Genomic DNA, 17,040 nt, shown 5'->3' with positions numbered 1-17,040 from the left:
CAAGATTTCCCCCAAAGTAGGAAAGACAGTAGCAGAGGAGAGATGCCAGTTGTCAGGAAGAAAACATTAATTTTATCATTGCTTTTGTGCTTTTTTTTTTTTACACTTTACTTTTCGAAATAAACCTATGTTTCTATGAAAATTGAAGCTTTTGCTTTGTTTCGGTCCACATAAACTTAAACCTTGTTTATTTGGCCCATTTAGCCTTTGCGTTTGACATGCTTGCTCTAGAGCAGTGGTTCTCAACCTTCCTAATGCCGCGACCCTTTAATACAGTTCCTCATGTTGTGATGACCCCCAACCATAAAATTATTTTCTTTCTTTTTCTTTTTTTCATTTTTTATGGTACTACATTTATTGAAAGTGTGAAGATACAGAACCTTTATAAATATCTAGAATTAAAAATTACCTATGAAGATAAAAACAGTTTGGTTTTAAAAAGTCAATTTAGTAAATATTCTGTTTGCTATGTTTCTATGACAATATTTGGTATAAACACTACAAAATAAGGCAAACTTCTGGAAAAAGTCATTAATAAAATTCTATGAAAAAGTGTTCAGTCCTATTTTCTTTTAATTTGTAGAGTCACTGGCAAAGTACATCAGGCGAGTAGAGCAGGTTCAGAGGTCCAGTTTCAGACAGAGGGAGCCTTCTCTATTTTGGTGCCAGAGGTGGTCGGACGCCCCGCCGCTTCATTTCGTCGGGTCCTTTCCAGTATTTAAAATTGTTGTCCAGGTGCTGCAGTGACTCCTGTAGGTCTACAAAGTCGTCCCAAGCACGGTACATGTCCGTGACGAAGTAGTCGATGAAGGAGATCTGGGACTTGGGGATGCTGCAGGTGTTTCGGTCAAAAGCTGGCATCGCCACAGCTAAGTCCAGCTTCTTTTCTTCTTCGGTCTGAGAAAAATACTGCTCCGAGATGCGTGCGGCCCACTCGATGCACTGCTCCAAGGCCGGCAGGGGTGGGACGCGTCCGCGCACTTGATCATCAGCCGCTTGATCAGAGTCCGGTTCTCCGGAGACCGGAGCATCGTGTCTACGTCACAGGGGTTTGGCTCACTCCCCTCGCGTTCCTCCAGCGCTGCCCAGGGCTTGACGACGCTGTTGACAAACTTACTGATGTGCTCGAAGTGCCTGGTCATCTCCGTGGCCAAGACCATGTCGATGGTGGCCTGGCGCAGTGTTCGGTAGTCATTCCTCTCCACATTCTTGAAGATGTTGCGCTTGTCCTCCTTGGCCGTCAGCTGGAAGGCCAGGGCCGCGTGGTGGTTCCCCAACATGGCACAGTCGTTGTACAGCACGGCCAGGGGCTGCCCGCATTGCACAGGAAGAGGTTGGTCCTCCCCGGGTGGTCCGGGTCGTGGATGGCGGCTGCGATGAGGGCGGCGGCCTGGTCCCCTGAGTCTAACGCTTGCTTGATCCTCTCCTGGCAGAGGAAGGAGGCGGTGGCGTGCAGCGTGGGTGGAACTGAGGTAGGGGTTGGAGGAGTGGGAGTTGGCTTCCATAGTCTGCAGCCACAGTCGCAGCGTCGTCTCCGAGCACTTCAAGAATTCACAGACCCCAAAGCCAGCGAAGATTTTGAGACCAAGAAAAGTCAAAGGCCTTTTCTGAGTGGCAGTCTCCAGTGCAAAAACATTAAAGTCCCCGTCGTCATCGTTTTCCATGGCCTCGGCTATCCGCGGTGGGATAGCGTGAAGGGACTCGGAGGTGAGTAAGCTGCCCGGAACTTGCTGCAGGTTTTTTGTGGAGAGAGTGTACTCATTCCCAGACAGTCTTTGAAAACCGTCAGACATCAGGCCCCCAATGAGGTCCTTGGTGTGAGGATCCTCTTCCTTCGCCCCGAACTGGGGTGGATACAGCCCCGAGGTTCTCAGAATTTCCAGGACGCGGTCTAAGGCTTCCGTCACAGGCATGGAACTGTTCTCCTGGGCAGCACTGATGATATTGATCACCTTGGTGATGGGCGCCTCGATGGTCATGGAGTGGATCCGGGCCATGGAGGAGTGTGGCCTCTGGCTGGCCACTTCGCTTGCTCGTGAGGCAACACTCCTGACGTCCAGGGAGCTTGTCCTCTTGTCTTTATGTTTACCCGATGGATTATCTGTGGGAGTGTCAGAATGAACAGATTCCGTGCTCTTCGCAGCCTTACTGTTGGCGTTGCGCACTCGGATGATGGACACATAGTGCCTAATTTTTCCTCCCCGTCCAATGACAGGTATTATCTTCACATCTTGTTGTACATTATCTCCGTTTTTGGCGTGGTAAACGCCTTGCCACTCCTCGCCCATCTTCATGCATGAATGTATAGTACTGAACAAGTCAGCCTTTTTCTCATGTAGAGGCATTTTTGCTAACTCCTTCCCTAATAATTCACCCGACGCATAGCCCACTGTTGTTTCAAATGCTGGGTTTACATCCTGTATGTAGCTGTCCTCACTCGTGATTTTAATGGCGTCTTGGCTGTTCTCTAGTGCAGTGAATACTGAATTACAAGCCCTGAGTTTCAGCTGTGACCGCACCTCTCCAAACTGCAGCTGCCGCAGCTCCGCGTAACAGGCCAGGAGGCTGGGGTTCTCCACGCACCTCCTCGTAACGCCGGCACTAATGAGGGCATCACAGACCCCTCTGCGTCCCGCCTGCGTACTACCCCAACGATAACTGTTTTTCTGAAACTTGTGTGGCTCGAATAGACTGGCACAGCGCCGGGGCGTCCAGCGGCTGGGGGGTTCTGTGGTCGATGATGATGATGTCGTGATTTGCAGCCAGGAAACAGGTCGGGACAGCCTGGACCTCCAGGGCCACCGTGCACTTGAACCCTGCTTTTTCACACGCCTTACGGAATCCTTCACACTGGCTGTCGTCTTTGATAAACGCTAACAGTACCTGGAGTTGATCTGCCTGAAACCTCATGGGGCCAAAATGCACGTGAGATGTCGGTCTCTTGGAGTCGGGGTCCGCGGGGAGGGCGCCGCTGGTGGTGGCCACGGCTTCGGGCTCCGGACGGAGCAGGGCGCCCGGCCCGCCCGGCGCGGGCAGCAGCGCCGCGGGGTCCTGCGCGTCCTCGGCCTCCCGGGCGCCCGGGCACACAGTCTGGGTCTCGGTAATGTGGGTGCTCGAGGCGCAGCCCATGCTGGCGGGGCGCCGCGGACACGCTGGCGGCGGCCGCTCTCCGGTCAGCAAACGGCCAGCAAACGGCCAGCAAACGGCCCCCCGGCCCCCCGGCGCCTCGCGGCCACCGCCAGCGCCGTGTCATCGCCGCCCGGGCGCGCGGGCGGGCGGACGGCGGGCGCGCGGGCGGGCGGACGGCGGGCGCGCGGGTCTCAGGTCAGGAAGCGCGGCCGCCGCTTTTATCCCGAGGCGGCGGCGGCGCGGAGGGGGCGCTGGGGCGGGGGCGCCGCGGACCCCGCCGAACATGCCCTCCCCCGGCGCCCGGCCGCCCTCACATCGCCCCCTCGCGGGCCGCGCCGCCCGGAAACGCCGGGAGGAGATTCGCGCTCTCCCCGCCCCGAGCCCCACGGCGCCCGACACCTCTCGGCTCCGACCCCCGAAAGCAGCGCCCCGGCGGCCTGCCGCGCCCGCCCTGAGGCCCGGGCCGAGGGGAGCCCGTGGGGCGGCCGCCCGCTGAGAGGCAGGGAGCGCAGACCCTTCGAGAACCGCAGGCACGGCGCCCACGGGACCTGCGGGCTCCGGCTCGGGCTCTGCGGGTTTCATAAAATTATTTTCGTTGCTACTTCATAACTGTAATGTTGCTGCTGTTATGAATCGTCATGTAAATATCTGATATGCAGGATGTATTTTCATGGTTACAAATGGAACATAATGAAAGCATAGTGATTCATCACAAAAACAATATGTAATTATGTATGTGTTTTCCGATGGTCTTAGGCGACCCCTGTGAAAGGGTCGTTGGAGAACCGCTGCTCTAGAGGATTTTACACCGGCAATTACAAGCTCTGGTCCAAAGGAGGCAGTGTGTCTCACAATTCATTGGCCAGAACTAGTCACATGACTCTACCCAAACACAAGGGAGTCAGAAGGTGAAATCTTAGCATATTCCCCGAAGGCAGAAAGCTAGGAAGGTTTGGTGAACAGCATTCATGACTACAATATGAAACTAAATGGCTACTACTGAATCCATCAGACTCTGGCTTAAAATTACACATATGAGATTTATACACCAATGTTCATAACAGCATTATTCACAATAGCCAAAAGATGGAAACAACACAAATGTACATCAACTGCTGAATGAATAAACAAGATATGGTCTGTACATACAATAGAATATTTTCAGCCTTAAGAAAAATTAAATTCTGATACATCCTACAACGTGGATGAACCATGATGATGTTATGCCAAGTGAAATAAGCAGACACAAAAGGACAGATGTATGATTCCACTCTGGAATTCTCTAATAAGAATTTTAAAGCAGCCATCACAACTATGCTTCAATGAGCAATTACAAACATGATTGAAACAAATGACAAAAAAATAGAAAGTCTCAGCAAAGAAATAGAAGATAAATAGAACCACTAAGTGGGAATTTTAGAACTGAAAAATACAAGAACTGAAATTAAAAAACTCAAAGGGCCTGGCCGAGTTGGTTAGAGCATCGTCCCCATATGCCAAGGTTGCAGGTTCAATCCCCCAAAATTCTAGCAAGAAGTAGGCTGAGAAAACTACACAGTGCAAAAAACGGGCTGCCTTTCATAGAAAAGGGTGATTCGGGTAAAATCAAGGACATAGCAGGCAGAGCCATAGAGGATGTACAAATTGTCCGCAAACACTTGAGATTACATCTTGGAGAAATGCATTAGGAAAATGAAAATCAAAACCACAGGGAGAGAGGGCTTCACATTTATTAAGAAATATTGAATCAATAACGTACGATAACGTGTGGCAAGGATGTAGAGAAATTGGACTCTTCTCTCATTACTAATGGGAGTGTAAAATGGTACAGTTGCTTTGAAAAACATTCTGGCAGTTCGGCCAGAAGTTAAACATAGAGTTACCATGTGAGTCAGTAATTTCACTCCTAGTTATATATACCTTAAAGAACTGAAAACTTTTGTATGAAAACTTGTTCATAGCAACATTATTCATAATAGTCAAAAGGTGGAAACAACCAAAATGTCCATCGATTTACAAATAGATAAATAAAATATGGCATATCCATAAATGTAATATTATTCAGCCATAAAAAAAGAAATGGAGTGCTGATACTTTATACAACATGAATGAACCATGAAAACTTTGTTAAGCAAAAGAAGCCAGACACAAAAAGCCATATATTTTATAATTTAATTTATATTAAATGTCAGACTAGGTAAATCCAATGAAACAGAAAATAGATTAGTAGGGGCTAAAGGGAATGGAGAGTGATTAGGATGATGAAAATGTCCTGGAATTGGATGGTGGTGATGGCTGCACAACATTGTAAGTATACCCAAACCACTGAACTGTATACTTTAAAAATAGTAAATTTTATAGTATATTAATTATATCTTTTTAAAAAAGATTTTAAAAGATCCATGGAGACACTCCTGGACAGAAATCAGACTCAGTTTTAATGAAGGAAATGTCAATATTTTCCCAGCTGGATTTGAGAATTGCTATGGACCAGTGACTCTTGTGTGCCTCTCAATTCCCTTTTTATTTCTTTTCTTTTTTAAAAAAATATCTTTTTATTGATTTCAGAAAGGAAGGGAGGTGGTAAAGTTGATTGTGGTGGCCCTGACCGGTTTGGCTCAGTGGATGGAGCGTCGGCCTGCGGACTGAAGGGTCCGGGGTTCGATTCCGGTCAAGGGCATGTATCTCAGTTGTGGGCACGTCCCCGGGGAAGGGGGGGTGTGCAGGAGGCAGCTGATTGATGTTTCTCTCTCATCATCGATGTTTCTAACTCTCTATCCCTCTCACTTCCTCTTTGAAATCAATAAAGATATTTTTTTTAAAAAGTTGATTGTGGTGGTAGTGGTGAAAGTGGAGATGGAGGTAGAGGTGGAGGGGATGGAGGAGGTGGAGGTGGTGGTAGAAATGGAGGAGGTGATGGTGATGGTGGAGGAGGTGAAGGTGGAGGAGGAGGTGGAGGTAGGGTTGAGGTTGGTGCTGGTGTTATCTACGCAGACTGCTCATGAGTTCTAGTCATTTGAGCTGGATAGAGGGTTGGACTGCTGTCCAGGGCACATGATACAACCCCCTATAGTGCTCTCACGGTTTAACCAGCCTCTTTCCAAATGCCATTTTGCTCTTGAATTCTTCACTGTGAATAAATTAAGCCAACAATTCATAAGTGATATCTCTTTCCTGATCATTCCCCCTATCTCCTAACGAACAAATTTTGAGATGGGGGTAAAAAAGTGTAAAGAGGCTTGCCTCTTGAGAGATATTTGCCCAGCTGTGTACAGTATGCTTGTGGGAGAGGCTGGGCAGGTTTGGGGACCAAAGGCTCCTAGGTAGAAAGAATTCGGAAACAAACTTGTTCTTTCTCCCTTCCTCTCCTTCTTCAACAACTGCCAGAGATGATAAATAAAAGACAATTTATTCCACATTACCCAAACTGCAGGCCAAGGGGGAACAAGAAGAGGAGTGCAAAGCGGGTCCAAAATCCTTGCTTTCTAATGATTTGCAGCGAGGAGGGCCGAAGTACTTAAGGGTTGTGGGAAAGAATGAGGAGGGTGATCCGGGTCAAAGGACAGAACCTGGTGCCAGGAGTTCGGAAAAGCTTACAGAGATTCCTTGCCTTGTTCAGGTGCCGGGCTTCTTCCAAGTTGACGTAGATGTTTGAGACACTGTACTCAGAGAACCTGACCTGCTGCTGCTGTAGGACAGGGTGGAGGACGCACTGCTCAGAATCAGACTCCAGAATCTTTTATTGTTGAAGTAGCAGAGGAACGCTGGGAAAAGACAAGGGGATGGGGGAGAGGAGAGTCAGAGAGTGGAAGGAAAGTGGCAAGCAGGGTGAGCCCCAAAGGAAGTCCCTGAGAACCTGGCCCTGTGACGGTCAGCCACCTCGCCACACTTTGTCTGCCCTGACCCACACCCACGTCCCCTCCCTCCCAGGGCCCTCCAGACACTCACCGCAGATGAGATATAAGATAAACACCACCCAACCAATAAAGTAGCTCCACCCAATGTGGATTGAAAAATTCTTCTCCACCTCGTAGAGCCAGACATCAATCGGAAACAACAGGAGGCCGGAGAAAAGTAAGGCAACTAGGAGACAGGAAGCAGAAGGGTCATTGCCACCCACGGATCCCATAGGGACTCTTCCTCATCTGCGGTGCCAGCGCCACAAACCACAACTCCCCTGAGCGCACACAGAGTCCATGGCCCCAGAGGTTCCTGGGAATCAACCCCTCACTTCCACCTCTCTAGTGACCAGGAAATGATGGAAATCCATTTCCAGTCAACAACTACCAGTTCTACCTGTTCTGTTTTTCCACCACCCACCAAGCCCCTCCCCAAGGCCAGAGAAAGGACGAGGGAGCAGTGCCGGGGAAGATGGGGTTAGGAGACACTGAGGATCTTTCCCAGAACAAAGGGGCACCTTCACAGAAGCTTATGATGCACCCAATCAAGCCAAAGAAGGGCACTCTCTGCAGACCAGGGATGTACGGCAGGTACAGCCAGATGGCGTAGAAGAAGCCCAGCACCAGGGACAGGCTGAAGGTGATCTTGGCCACCCCAAAGAACGGGTGCTCTGTCCACAGCTCCAAATTGTCTGGAGAAAAGGAGAAAACGGGATAAACTTAAGGATCTGCAAAAAGACAAGCTATCATCCAAAGAGCAAATCTGAGAAAATGCCCAGGCCCGTTAATAACCAAAGAAATACACACTTGAGATAACAATGAAATATCACTTCTGAAACAGGCAACGGTTTTTGATGGAGATTGTTTGGTAATCCTAACCCTATAAAATCAAATCGCTCAATAGAAAAAACAGGCAAAAAACTTGAACTGCCATTCTCAAAGAAGAAAGTAAAAAAAAACATATGAAGCTCAACACAAAGAAATGCAAATGAATTGTGATTGTTGCTGTTAAGCCTCACCCAAGGCTATTTTTTCCCCACTGATGTTTGTTTGTTTGTTTGTTTGTTTGTTTAAGAGGGAGTGGAAGGGAGGGAGGGGGGAGAGAAACAGACTCATTGATTGATTGCCTCCTGCACTCGCCCCAGCCTGGGGCAGGGATCAAACCTGCAACCCGGGTACATGCCCTTGACCAGGAATCAAACCTGCAACCATTCTGTGGGCAGGCCATCGCTCTAACCATTGAGTCCACCAGCCAGGTCAAAATGTGCTTTTAAAAATCTATTAAATTAGAAAAGATCAAGACAAAAGTGATGATATCTAGTGTAGGAAAGGATTTAGAAGAAAGAAGTACTATCACATACTACTAGTAGGCAGCATTTCTAGTAAGTGATATGGCATAAAATAAAGAGAAAAACAAACAAACAAAAAAAACACACCCTAAACTGTTAAGCCCTTTGACCCAGAAATGTTTCTTTTTGGAATTTACATTAAGGAAATCATCCAAGATCACACTATAAAGTATATATAGAGATCTTTGCAGAGATATTTAAATGTACAAAAGATTTGTTAAATAAATTTAAGTGTACCCACACATTGGATTAATGGCCCTAGCCGGTTTGGCTCAGTGGAGAGAGTGTCAGCCTGCAGACTGAGGATTCTGGGTTCGATTCCGGTCAAGGGCATATACCTCAGTTGCAGGATCTGTCTCACAGCCCTGATTGGGGAGTGTGTGTGCAAAGGTAAGCAATCAATGTGTCTCTCTCACATTGATGTTTCTCTGTCTCTCCCTCCCTCCCTTCCATTCTCTCTAAAAATCAATGGGGAAAAATCCTCAGGTGATGATTAACAAACAAAATGATGATAAGACAGCTGATTGTCTTTGAATAGAGTGTTTCTAGGAAGAAAGGAAAAACAGGAGGCTCACTTCACTATATAATCTTCTGCATGTTTTGAATTTTCACTCTGTGTATATACTACCTAAGCAGATAAATTGTAGACATAGGTGATGCTATAGAATAATTATTTAATGATATAAGTAAATGCTCACAACTGAAAGGTGGAGTTTGCAACACAGGGCATGTAGAATGATTACAATTTTTTAAAAGAATAGACATTTATTAAAATAAAGTAATACATGTGAAACCTATATGATTTTATTAATTAATGTTGACCCAATAAATGCAATAAAAAATAAAGTAAAAAAATATATCTATATTTCTGTATTTATTTTATGTATATACTAGAGGCCCTTTGCAGGAAGATTCCTGCAAGAATAGGGCTTCCTCGGGCTGATCGCGCCACCAAGCCCTGCCGCCCAGGGCCGCACACGGGGCCCGGATGGCTGCTCACGCTGACCCACCCTGCCTGCAGTATGCAAATTAGCTGCCATCTTTGTTGGTGGTTAATTTGCATATAGCTCTAATTGGCTGATGGGCGTAGTGAGGGTACGGTCAATTCACATCTCTGTCTTTTATTAGATAGGATACACACAAAAGGCTGGAATTAAAACCATTATAATGTCATTGTGATTATACCTGTGTGGGGAATTTTAGGTGATTTTTATTTTATTTTTTAAACTTTCTGTATCTCCCCCAATAACTATGCAATGTTTTTTTTAAATTAAAAGTTACACAATTATTTTTAAATATATATATTTAAAGAATAGTTTATTGATTTTTAGAGAGAGAGGAAGGGAGAAAGACATAGAAACATTTATGTGAGCACAACATTAATCAACTGCCTCCTGCACCACCCCAGGATGATCTAGCCTAAAATCCAGGCATATGCCCTTGACCAGGAATCAAAACAGCAATGTCCTGGTACACAGGACAACACCCAATCAATTGAGCCACACCAGCCAGGACTAAATATATATGTTTAAATATATATATATATATATATATATATATATATATATATATATATATATTTAAAGTTAATAGTCATTGCTAGCAAAGATACAAGGAAACAAGACTTCTCATACATTATTAGTGGAAGTATAAATAGCTATCATACTTTTTGAAACAACATGGAAAATATTATTAAAAGCCTTAAAATATTCATACTATTTGACCCAGGAAACCCACTTTGGGAAATCTATACCAAAGAATTAATATTAAACACAGAAAAAGCTTTATTTTGTTGCTTCCATTTTCCTCAAGTGTAAAGTTAGAAATGCATTTGCCAAGAATAAGAAAATAAAATAGTCGAGTAAAAGGTGATAAATTTATTAAGTTGAACATTATAGTTACTTATAATAAGAAAATGTTTATTATATTGCATAAAGATAAATTTTAAAATAATATAAATTAAAAATAAAAGATATAAAATTATTTAGAAGAATAAATACATCTAGGTACGAGTCAGGTAAAACGTGTTCAATTTTTTTTTTAAAGCCTAGAAAAAATTGGGTGCTCAACACACTGCTACTAGTGGCTGCCTTTGAGCAGCACTATAGAGCGAGTTGGGTGCTTACATTCGTTTTGGAGCCAGACACACCTGAGTTATAATTGTAAACATGCCATTATTAGGTTGATCCATATGAATTTGCTCTTTTTTGTAGGTGAAAAGCAGTCAAATATTGTCCATTTCATGTGATTAAACCTAATAGCTTTATGACCCTGAGCAAGGCACTTAATTTGAGTCTCAATTTTTTCATCTATAAAATAAGAATAATTGCCCCATCAGGTTTGAGGATTCAATTAACTAAATAAAATAAGTGTATAATAAATAATAGCTTTTGTTTCCCCAAATGTATTGTAATGAGGGTGTATTACTTTTATAATGGAAGAAAATAATAGCAATGTGACTTTAAAATGTATATGTGTGTATATATATATATATATATATAGAGAGAGAGAGAGAGAGAGAGAGAGAGAGAGAGAGAGAGACTTCAGAGAGAGAAAGGAGAGGGAGAGAGAGACAGAAACAGCAATGGTGAGAGAGAATGATTGACTGGCTGCCTCTAGCATACCCCACCCTGAGGATCAAGCCAGAAACCCGGGCATGTGCCCTGACTGGGAATCTAACCATGATCTGCTGGTTCGTGGGTTGACGCTCAACCATGGAGCCACCACACCAGCCGGGCTACATAACTTTTTTTGAAAATGTTAATGACAATGAAGAAAAGGAAATGGGGAGGTCAAAGTTTCTGGTTTTCCACCAGATCTGAGAGAGGAGGCCCAAATCTGCAAGTGAGAGGACAGCACGCTGGGAGATTAACAAGAACGGGGAATGAGGCACCTGCAAGAAGCCAGGACGGAGAGGGCAGGGAAACCAGATGTGGAAACCCGGAACTGGCCCAGAAAAGCAAAGCCTGAGCCAAAGGCAAGACCAGCTGCTGGGACCAGGGTGGGAGGGAGAGCGTTCTGGGGACTCCTCCCAAAACTCTGGGTACGCAAGCCTAGAGAAAGGAAATCTCACCTGTTGTGCCCAGATTTCAAGATCCCCAAGAAATCCACACCAGGGAGCCAGCCAGTCCCATGCAAAAGCAGGGGGTCCTTTATTGAGCTAGCTCGACTCCCCCTCCTGGTCGACACAGCAACCGGAAGCAGAGTGAAACCGCCGTGAGAGAAACAGGGTTTTAATAGGGGGTGGGGTGAGGGGCGGGGAGCTGACTGTGGGCCCTGCCGATTGGCCAGGCGCCAGTCGGGTCTTCTTACACAGGATGTGGTCATCTCTACGGCGCATACGTCCCTTGATTGTCATTGGTTAGTTTAAAGAAATCCCGGGCGTGGCCAGCAGGGGCCTGGGCTTCCGGGAAGAAGGTACTCTCCTGAGCACATGGCGGCTGCCCCCCAACATGGAGGGTCCGGGGCAAGATGGAGGGCATAGCCCTCGCCCTTTCATCACCCTGATGGGCTCTTCTCCCAGGATCGTGGTGAATGATGTGATTGATGAGTGATTCACGTGCCCTGCGAGTCCAGGCCCCTCACAACATCTTTCTAAGTACAGACTTGACTGCAAGCCTTAGCAAAAGCAGTAACACTTTCCACTGAAGGGCCAGGCAAGTCAGTTTGGCCAGGCTCGGGGAGGAAAAATGATCCTTGGCAATCTCGGGGCCAGTGGAGTCATCTTGTGGGCCAACACAGTGAGGATGATCAGAAGGAAGGGACAAGAATACCAGGGTGGCCCTAACCGGTTTGGCTCAGGGGATAGAGCATCAGCCTGCAGACTCAAGGGTCCCAGGTTCGATTCCGGTCAAGGGCATGTACCTTGGTTGCGGGCACATCCCCAGTAGGGAGTGTGCAGGAGGCAGCTGATCAATGTTTCTCTCTCATCGATGTTTCTAACTCTCTATCCCTCTCCCTTCCTCTCTGTAAAAAATCAATAAATATATTTAAAAAATAAAAAGGAAAAAATAAAAAGAATACCAGGGTGTAAATGGAGAGGCCAAGGCAGACTGGAGGCCTGGAATGGGATTGGGGGGATGGGGGGGTCTCACCTTCCTCATCCCCTGAGGAGAAGCAGGTCTGGAATACGCAGATCTGCAGGAGCCCCTGGGACATGATGTGGGTAGATGTGTAGATGTGCTCTGTGACATCCGCAGGCCAGCGCTGGAAGAAGCGGATGGTGGAGGGGTACAGCCACGCTTTGGAGAAGGCCATGATCAGCATCAGGGACAAGGCGATGAGGCTGAGCACGGAGGCGAGCACCTGCGCCTTCCAGCGGGAGGTGTGTGCAACTTTCCATTTCAGGGGCAACAACGAGTCCCGGTGGCGATACAGCAGCCTGTTTCTGCTGGGGGAGACGGCGAAGTCCCGCACCCCCTCTTCTTGTCCCGGGTTCACCTCTACCCCATCTTCCTTTTTAAGCACCCCCTTCCTTTCCATGTTTCCGAAGTTTATCACTTTCTCCTCACCCCTAATGTCCCCTATCCCAATCTTGAGCCTCCCCTGTCTCCCCTTCTATCCTCCACCCCATGTCGCCCCTTCCCTTCCCAGGCTCAGTTGTCCCTCACGTTCCAAATATTTTCATCAAGCGGGGCAGGTGCCACCATAGGGCCTGGCATCTGGGAAAGAGCAACCCATCTGGCAGGACAGGGCCCCTAACTGCCATGGAATATTCCTGGGCGTCAGTTACATGGGGGAGGGGCCCACAGCTTCACCCCCAACCCCTTCTCCAAACACTGCTCCTCAGGTCTCAGCTCAGAACTGTGGCTCTGCGGCCTCCCTTCACCTGAGAGCAATGGTCTCTGAGGGTCTCCTTTCCCTTCCCATTTCGCCTGCCCTGACACCAACCGCAAATGCTCACTGATGGAGCAGGAGGAGGGAGAAGAAGTTTGTCCCCAGGAAAATGTCTTCCAGAGGTGTAATCAGCCTCACTACTGACCCCTACCCCTCTCTCCCACGCTCCTCACTTCCAGTCAACAGTTGCCATTCCCTTCCCTCTTCTTTCTTTTTACCTTTTTTTTTTTTTTTTTTTTTTTTTGCAGCCTCAGAAGGAGGAGGGTAGGATAAGGACAAGGTATGTGGGTGTCATGTAATCTGAGAAGATTTTTCTAATCTCTCTTTTAAGTTATAGGAAAAGAAATCTGAGTCACCCATGGCAGCCGGGTTGGTTATAGTGGCTCCGGACCTCACTTAGCTCCTGGGGTTCTCATGAGGAGAAAGCCTTTCACATTTGGGTGTGAATTTGAATCCCGCCAGAGTTGGTTTGCTTTGTGGAAAAATGACACGTGTGGTGAGGCTCACAGGCGGTAGGGTGTGAATGCTGGGCTTTCCTCTTAACAGCCTCGTGAACCTACATGAGTCAAAGCTTCTTTATGCTTCCATTTACTCATCTGTAACACAGGACATAACACTTGCCTCAGGGCTTGGTTTGAGTGTTGAATGAGAGAAGGAACAAAAAAGCACTCGTCGGTTCATAGTAAATTCCCAGAAAGTGATCGTTATTATTGTTAAATTATCGTTTTAATTATTTTTGTGCTCTTTCGCCTGAGAAGGAAACAAAAACACAGAGGGTTTTGGCAGACTTCCTGGCGTATCAGTGGCTGTAAATGAGGGAACAGAACCTAAATGAAGTAAAAGGTGAGTTAATCATGAATCCTGAGGTCATGTGCATAGCTGCACCTTGGGGACGGTTGGAATCAGGAAATCATATACTGGCAGTCCAAGGTCGCAGTGCTGTCATGGTCGTCATGGTTGGGTGAGGCCCCACTTCCAAGTCGCAGACTTCTCGCTGTGTCTTTACGTGGGGATAGGGAGCTCTGTGAGGTCTCTTTTACCAGTGTAAGGGCACTAATCCCATTCATAAGGGTCCACCCTTATGACCTAATCACCTCTCAAAGGCTCACATCCTAATACTATAAATCTTGGGGTAGTTTTCCAACATATGGATTTGGGGGTGCACAGACATTCAGACCATAGCACTCCGACTCTGGTCTTCCTTCTCCCAGAATATCTTGCTCTTCCTCTACAGACCAACCTCCTCCTCTCCTCTGGTCCACATAGTGAGAAACGTGGCCCTGACACCTGTGGAGAGCCGCCACAGTGTTTGGACAGGTTCAAGCCTTGGACTAATGAGAGGGCACAGTTCTCTCATGGCCATGTGCAAGTCCCAGCTTGGAGGGCACAGCCCTCCCAGCACAATTATAGCCAACAGCTGTAGTTATAAGCTTGAACCTATGGTCCGAACACGTGGCCCCATGTGTCTGAGTGATGTGGGCTTGATAGAGTTCAGGTGCATGTAGTTGAGTAGGATCGAAACCCACGAGAATGTTGTAAACATCTTGACCACATCCTTACTTTGCCTCGTGGAAACTGGCTATAAAATAAAGACACGGCTTGTAGTCCGTGGCGCTGTCGCTAGCTCTCCATCGGAGAGGCTCTCCATCAGAGGGGACAGCGTTCCACCCAGACCCAGCTTTCTTCTCTTGTCTGTCTTTTCTCCATCCTTTACCGCCCCCACTCAGGCTCACCGAACCTGGCTGAGATGGCTCAGCACATAAGGCGCCCAACATGGGGCTGAGTATGCCATGGCCGTGCCGGCTCACCACAGACACCTAAGCTATTAACCTTTGGTTGTCAGAGAGGACACCTCTCAGTCTTTATATATATATATATATATATATATATATATATATATATATATATATATATATATATATATTTCTTTATTGATTTCAGAGAGGAAGGGAGAAGGAGAGATATAGAAACATCAATGATGAGAGAGAATCATTGATTGGCTGCCTCCTGCACACCACACACTGGGGATGGAGCCCGCAACCCAGGCGTGTGCCCTTGGCCGGAATTGAACCTGGGACCCTTCAGTCCGCAGGCTGATGCTCTATCCACTGAGCCAAGCCGGCTAGGGCGAGACCTCTCAGTCTTAAGTCCAAACATTCTTTGGCCCTGCCAGGGACGAGTGCCATCCCTAGAACAATCAGCATGGTCAGGGGCACCCGGATGTGGAGGCTGACCCATGAACTACTGACAGGTAGGGAGTTGGTGAACAAGTTCCCTAGCTTCCTTGGCCATGGGTTGGGATAACTCTCTTCTACACTAGGAGGGGGCAGTGATGGACGGAGGGGGTGCTGGGCCTACCGGGACTGACATTCACATGGAGCTGGTGACCATCAGGATTGTGTTTCCTTCTTTGGCTCTGTTTCAGTTTTTCCTGGAGTTCCTAAGAGCTTCTAATCATAATAAACAGTTCCAATAGCAATGCAAAACAACATGGAAGATCTTGGAAATACAATGTTTCCTGAAAAAACAGAACTCCCAGAAGACTACATTGTAAACATTTTTATAGAGCGCATAAACAAACACAACTAAACAGAACATTGTTTATGCATACATGCTGTTATGAGTGCATGGCTTTTTTTTTTTTTAAAGCAGTGGATGATAAACACAAAAAAATGATATTGCCTCTCTCTCAGGGGGAGCAGGGGAATGGGACAGGGAGGATTACATTGGCACATGCACATTACTGGCACTAGGTTCCTGGTGCCTGATTTGGGTGAAAAGTACATGGTATTCATTATAGTAGAATCATTTATAACTAACATATATTTCATATAATCCTGTGAATCTATCAAATATTGTTTCTCAAAAGGTAATTAAAACAGTTCAAGAAAGGAAATGTAATCTCAGTGATTACTAGCTCTGCATTGAAAGATATTTATAAGTCACAATACATAAGCTAAACACTGTTAATTGAGTTTCAGCTTTTAGAATCAACAGATGGACAAAGCACGGAAGACTTAACTATTGCTACAAAGGTAAACATAGCTGTTATCCTCTTTGATGTTGCCCGAGTAAAAGCCTAGCGGAGGTAAACGGAAAGTGGAAAGAGGAGAAGAGAGCTGAGGGGAAGGGTCGGGGGGCCCGACAACAGGGTCTCTACATAAGGCTGTGTTACCTGTGCTCTGCACGAGAGCACACGGCTGACGGGGGCAGTGAGACCTGAGCTCCAGGCTGCCTTTTGCTTGACAAGCCATGGCCCCTATAGGAGGGCTCCACTGGAAGAGGTCCTTTGTTCTCTATTTCATAAAGGTGCTGCTCCCCGCAAGCCATTTACCCCACATCTATTCCGAGGGGCTGTCTTTTGGCCACAAGGTGAAAGGCACAAAGATGCCTTCCCAGCCAACTATCTTACAAGGCTGTGTAATCAGTGAGAATTCTTTGGTTGCCAACACAAACCCAAACTAAGTTAGGAAAAAAGGAGTGTATTGGGGCGATGCTGAATAAACACAGGCTCAAAGAGGAAGCGGAACGCCCAGGCCTAGAACTAGGCAGGAACCAGAGGAGCCTGGGAAGGTGGATGCTCTCACTGACAACCAGCAGAACCACGTGGACTTGCGGAGGAACCGTTTTCCAAAAGAAAGGAAGCCAAGCATTCAAAAAGTAATTGTTGTGTCATAAATCATCGAATGAGATACAAGACGCCGTCATAAGCCAATTAATTAGGAGTCGTTCATTGCGCGCGGCCCAGAGGGAGGTGGCTCTTCCAAATCTCTGAGCCCCGGCATAGGGGAAGTGTCTTGTATTTATACCTTTTGAGCGTCTTTGTT

At 46.8% G+C, this 17,040-nt stretch overlaps 1 protein-coding gene and 1 pseudogene across 1 annotated transcript; both read right to left on the bottom strand.

Annotated features, from left to right (window-relative positions):
• Positions 1–241: 241 nt before the first annotated feature.
• On the bottom strand, positions 242–3,437 carry LOC118672375 (annotated as a pseudogene).
• A 3,160-nt stretch (positions 3,438–6,597) lies between these two features.
• ODF4 (outer dense fiber of sperm tails 4) lies at positions 6,598–15,005 on the bottom strand. Its single transcript, XM_036339833.1, has 6 exons — positions 14,947–15,005; positions 13,206–13,256; positions 12,472–12,767; positions 7,547–7,720; positions 7,078–7,212; positions 6,598–6,893 (listed from the first exon to the last, which is right to left on the bottom strand). The coding sequence occupies exons 1-6, from the start codon at positions 15,003–15,005 to the stop codon at positions 6,745–6,747; spliced, it is 864 nt and encodes a 287-aa protein (XP_036195726.1). The 3' UTR covers positions 6,598–6,744.
• Between the last annotated feature and the right edge of the window lie 2,035 nt (positions 15,006–17,040).

Source organism: Myotis myotis, unplaced genomic scaffold (assembly GCF_014108235.1).
Source record: "Myotis myotis isolate mMyoMyo1 unplaced genomic scaffold, mMyoMyo1.p scaffold_m19_p_17, whole genome shotgun sequence".
Lineage (NCBI taxonomy): Eukaryota > Metazoa > Chordata > Mammalia > Chiroptera > Vespertilionidae > Myotis > Myotis myotis.
Note: the sequence above shows the minus strand (reverse complement) of the source record. Positions and strands in the feature narration are given on the sequence as shown.

Bases quoted from the DNA above. Each gene is read 5' to 3' on its own strand.
- ODF4 (XM_036339833.1), bottom strand. From the start codon at position 15,005: ATGGCATACTCAGCCCCATGTTGGGCGCCTTATGTGCTGAGCCATCTC. The intron at 13,257-14,946 runs GTGAGCCTGAGT...GGTTGGTGTCAG, and splicing joins AGCCATCTCAGCCAGGTTCG to GGCAGGCGAAATGGGAAGGG. The intron at 7,213-7,546 runs GTGCCCCTTTGT...CCTGTCTCCTAG, and splicing joins CATCATAAGCTTCTGTGAAG to TTGCCTTACTTTTCTCCGGC.